This window comes from Cyprinodon variegatus, unplaced genomic scaffold, assembly GCF_000732505.1.
Source record: "Cyprinodon variegatus isolate N-32 unplaced genomic scaffold, C_variegatus-1.0 Scaffold3737, whole genome shotgun sequence".
In the NCBI taxonomy this organism is placed as follows: domain Eukaryota; kingdom Metazoa; phylum Chordata; class Actinopteri; order Cyprinodontiformes; family Cyprinodontidae; genus Cyprinodon; species Cyprinodon variegatus.
The window spans coordinates 1-1473 of record NW_015154190.1 but is presented as its reverse complement, the minus strand read 5'-3'; the positions used below and the strand labels follow the sequence as shown (position 1 = coordinate 1473).

General features: G+C 41.5%; 1 protein-coding gene across 1 annotated transcript in view; it reads right to left on the bottom strand.

The window, feature by feature from the left end:
- Positions 1–803, bottom strand: part of LOC107081263 (presqualene diphosphate phosphatase-like) — a 5136-nt gene extending 4333 nt beyond the window's left edge. Inside the window, exon 1 of the mRNA XM_015369462.1 lies at positions 150–803. Coding sequence (XP_015224948.1) covers positions 150–633 — 484 coding nt within the window. The 5' untranslated portion in view covers positions 634–803. The remainder of the gene's footprint in view (positions 1–149) is intronic.
- Positions 804–1473: the final 670 nt, after the last annotated feature.

Genomic DNA, 1473 nt, shown 5'->3' with positions numbered 1-1473 from the left:
AGCATGCTTAGTGTGAGGGATTGCATTAGGTCAATGAGTCGATGCAATCAACTGGTTTTCCTAAGATATAAAACTTTGAATCAATCTAACTGGATGATCTGGTGAACTGGAAAGAGAAAAGATAGTGATGATGAGGAGAGTGTATTTACCCAGCAGCAGGTTGAGCATGACTTCCTGTCCTGCAGCACTGTCACTCTTATACAGACAGTAAGCAGCACCTGCCAGCCACGGGATGCCGTGACCGGAGATCTCGATCAGCTTCATCAGTGGGCGCGCGCTGCCCCAGGAGGAGTCCTCAAAGGCACAGACGCTGAGCCGCTTGGACAGCCAGAGGTCAATGGCGAGCAGGGAACTGAGGGAGATGGCGATAAGGGACGGGTTGAGTCGTATTCCGTCCTCCTCAGGTGGCCCCTGGCCGCTCGCAGAGCCCGTTGAGGACCCGGAGCCCCTGCGACGAGAGGGGCTTTCCGAGGCCCGGAGGCGGGCGGTGTTCGGGTCGGAGCCCTGTCGCTGGAGGAGGTGAGGTGAGGAGGACCGGTTCAGCGGCTTCGTCAGCGACACGAACTCAAAGGAGCTGCCGAGAACCGGGCTTCCGTCTCTGCGGCCGGCGTTTTTAGCCTTAGGAGAAGGCATTGCTTTCTCTCTTATGATTTTTTTTAGACCTCAGAAGTCAAGAAAGAGGAAACAGATAAAAACACCACGATGAAAAATGTTGACACCTTCGCAAAGATTCCCTTTAGCTCATCTGTTGATAACTGTCACGTCAAAGTACGTTGAAGCGAACCGCCATATTTGTTGCTTTATGCGCAGTGCACTCTGGGAAATTGAGTCTTCTTTGTCTTCCGTGTTGTTTTTTAAGTTTTTTTTTTTTTTTAGAACTTTATTGAAAATTTTGTACAAACATATAGACATATTGTTACACGGAACATTAGACAGGTGCTCTAATAACAAAACAAAATAAATAAATAAATAAAATAATAAAAAGGAGTGTACTTACGCTATTCTTTGAAAAATCTTTCAAAAATATCTGTGGATGTGGTGCTTTGTTTAGAATCAATTAATTTAAGGGTTTTTCTGTATTCTTTAAATTCAAGCAAGAAACATTTGAAGTTGGGGGATGTTTTGGAATGTTTGCATTTGTCTATATGAAATTTACCATTCAAAATGAATAGATTTGTAATAAAAGCAGCTTTCATGTCTCCATGGACAAAATAAAATATTACACTTTTATAGTCAATAAAAATGTTTGTTTTGAGTTTAAACATTATATATTGTTCAAGAAGAGTCCAGAAAGTATGGAAGAGGATTAGGGCCAGTGGAAAAAAAAAAAAATTAACTGATTTTTAAATTTTATTTCAGTTTTGTATGGGAAAAAAGCCAGAATTCTGATTTTTTTCTCAGAATTCTGACTTAAATCTTAGAGTTCTGACTTTTTTCTCAGAATTCTGACTTTTTTCTCAGAATTCTGACTTT